This window comes from Echinops telfairi, unplaced genomic scaffold, assembly GCF_000313985.2.
Source record: "Echinops telfairi isolate 266 unplaced genomic scaffold, ASM31398v2 ScPeMD7_2;HRSCAF=8, whole genome shotgun sequence".
Lineage (NCBI taxonomy): Eukaryota > Metazoa > Chordata > Mammalia > Afrosoricida > Tenrecidae > Echinops > Echinops telfairi.
Genome location: NW_022103898.1, coordinates 77,227,467 through 77,229,761, shown reverse-complemented (window position 1 = coordinate 77,229,761; position 2,295 = coordinate 77,227,467). Strand labels below are relative to the sequence as shown.

Sequence of the window (2,295 nt, the reverse complement as noted above, 5' to 3'; positions counted from 1 at the left end):
TTTAGTTTTCTTGGGGATGTGTGGGTGTGTTTTGCAATGACTGTTAAACCTGGAGTTTTCCGGAGGAGAAGGCACGTCCGCATGTCACCACCTGCCCTTCGTCGTCGGAGAAAGCTGTGCCCCTTCCTCCATAGGACCTTCAGCCTCGGCGACCCGCGGGCCCTTCCACTCCTCCAGGCCACAGGGCACACCTTGTGGGTGTGATGGCACGGGGTCCTTCGATTTGGACATTCGTCAGCTAAAACAAACCCCGCAGCTCGCCCGGCGAAGGGACGGTAGCTGTCGCTTTTTATGCGTGCTCATTACGGGCTGGGCTCTGCCTAGAGCATTCATCCTAGGAGTGGGTATGAGTTGGGCTGCCATCGAGGGCAGCAGTTCAAAACTGCCAGCGGCTTCATCGAAACAAGAGTAGAAAGACAGGGCTTTCTACTCCAGTAAAGAGTGATGGGGCTCAAGTAGGAAGAAAATGTTAATGGCAACATCTGTACAAAGGTGCTTAATACAATTGAATGATGGATGGTTATAAGATGTGTAAGAGCCCCCAATAAAATGATCATTCATAATATTGGTAAAAGTATGGTCTCTCAGAAACTCATCGGGGCAGTTCTACCCTGCCCTATAGCCTATCGACTTGAGGGCAGCGAGTTTGGCCTTTGGAGGGCCTGCACTGTCTTCTAATCAGCCTGCACTCATTTCCTGGGGCTCTGGGGGCACAGTTCTTGCTCATTTTGGTTACACATTTGGCTGCTAACCAGAAAGCCAGCTGTTCAAAACCACTAGCCACTCTCATTCTACTCACACTCTCACAAAGAGCTACAATCTATGAGACCCACAGGGTAGCTCTACCCTGTCTTACAGGGCCACTATGCATGCCCGCCATCAATTTGATGGGGTTTTTTGGTTTGTTTTTTCTTTCTTGCAAACCGACATCATTTCCAAAAAGTAGAACAGCAACGATGTTACTCTGAGGATGAAGGTTTGCTCGATTCAAGCCAGGATATGTTCATTTACCTCATGCATGTTGGAGTTGGACATTGGATCAGGAAGAAGAATCGACCAGTTTGAATTGTGGTGCTGGTGGAGAATATTCAAAGTATCATGGTCTGCAAAAACAAAAATAACCCGTCTGCCTTGGAAGAAGTACGGCGAGAATACTGCTTAGAGGCAAGGGTGGTGAGACTGTATCCCATGTCCTTTGGTGAGGTAGTCAGGAGACCGGTCCCTGGAGAAAGACACCATGGTTGCTGGAGGAGCAGCCAAGGAGAGGAAGGCCTTCAAGAAGCTGTATTGACCGTGGCTGTGACCACAGGCCCAGCGTTGGGATATGGTGGACAGGCCGGACAGTGTTTCATTTTGTTGCATATAGGGGTTGCTGGGAGTCAGAATTAACTCGACAGCGCCCACCACCACCACAACAGACAGGTCTTAACAGGAGACCTGGTGGCACGGTGGTTCCAACCCATGTTCCTCTCCAGAGAGAGCTGTGGAGGTCTGCTTCTGTGAAGATCTACAGCCTTGGAAACCCTCTGGGGCAGGTCTCTCTTCTACAGGGTTGATGTCAATGGGCTTGATTTTGCCTTTGGTTAGATTATGTCTCTAGTCTGGCCCCTTAGGAGTGCAGGGTAGGCCTACCACTTACCTTTTTCCCTGAAAGTAAGACATCCCCCGAAAATAGACCTACTTACAGTTTTGCCTCTTGCTGAAATATAAGGCACCCCCCCGAAAATAAGGCTCCCCCAAGCTACCATAACTGTGGACTCTGGACTGTAGTGGCGGGCACCGCCTTGCAGCTCACTGTTGGCCGCAGCGCAGCCGGAGCTGACAGCAAGTGCAAGGTCTCTTTTAATAAAACAATAAATGTGTACCGTATTCTTCATGGAAAAATATGACATCCCCTGAAAATAAGACCTAGTGCATCTTTGGGAGCAAAAATAAAATAAGACACTTGTCTTATTTTCGGGGAAACAGGGTAGTAAAGCAAGATACTTAACCTCTCTGGGCCTTTATCTAGAAGTCTGGGTAACTGAATATGTAAAGCTTCATTAAAGTATCCTATGATAATAATAATATATAATAATAAGGTTTGGGGAAAAAATAAGTTCGGGTGGGGGAGGGAGGGGATAAAAGGGAGCTGATATGAAAGAGTTCAAGAAGAAAGAAAATGCTTTGAAACTTGGTGGTAGCAATTGTACAAAATGTTTTATCTAATTGAATTATGGATTATTATAATATCTGTAATAAGATTTCCCAATAAAATGATTAATCATTATAATAAAGTATCCTAACTGCTGCCCC

At 46.8% G+C, this 2,295-nt stretch overlaps 1 protein-coding gene across 1 annotated transcript in view; it reads right to left on the bottom strand.

The window, feature by feature from the left end:
- The window catches only part of SMARCC2 (SWI/SNF related, matrix associated, actin dependent regulator of chromatin subfamily c member 2), a 22,956-nt gene extending 21,936 nt beyond the window's left edge, over window positions 1–1,020 (bottom strand). Inside the window, exon 1 of the mRNA XM_045289057.1 lies at window positions 1,012–1,020. Coding sequence (XP_045144992.1) covers window positions 1,012–1,020 — 9 coding nt within the window. The remainder of the gene's footprint in view (window positions 1–1,011) is intronic.
- Between the last annotated feature and the right edge of the window lie 1,275 nt (window positions 1,021–2,295).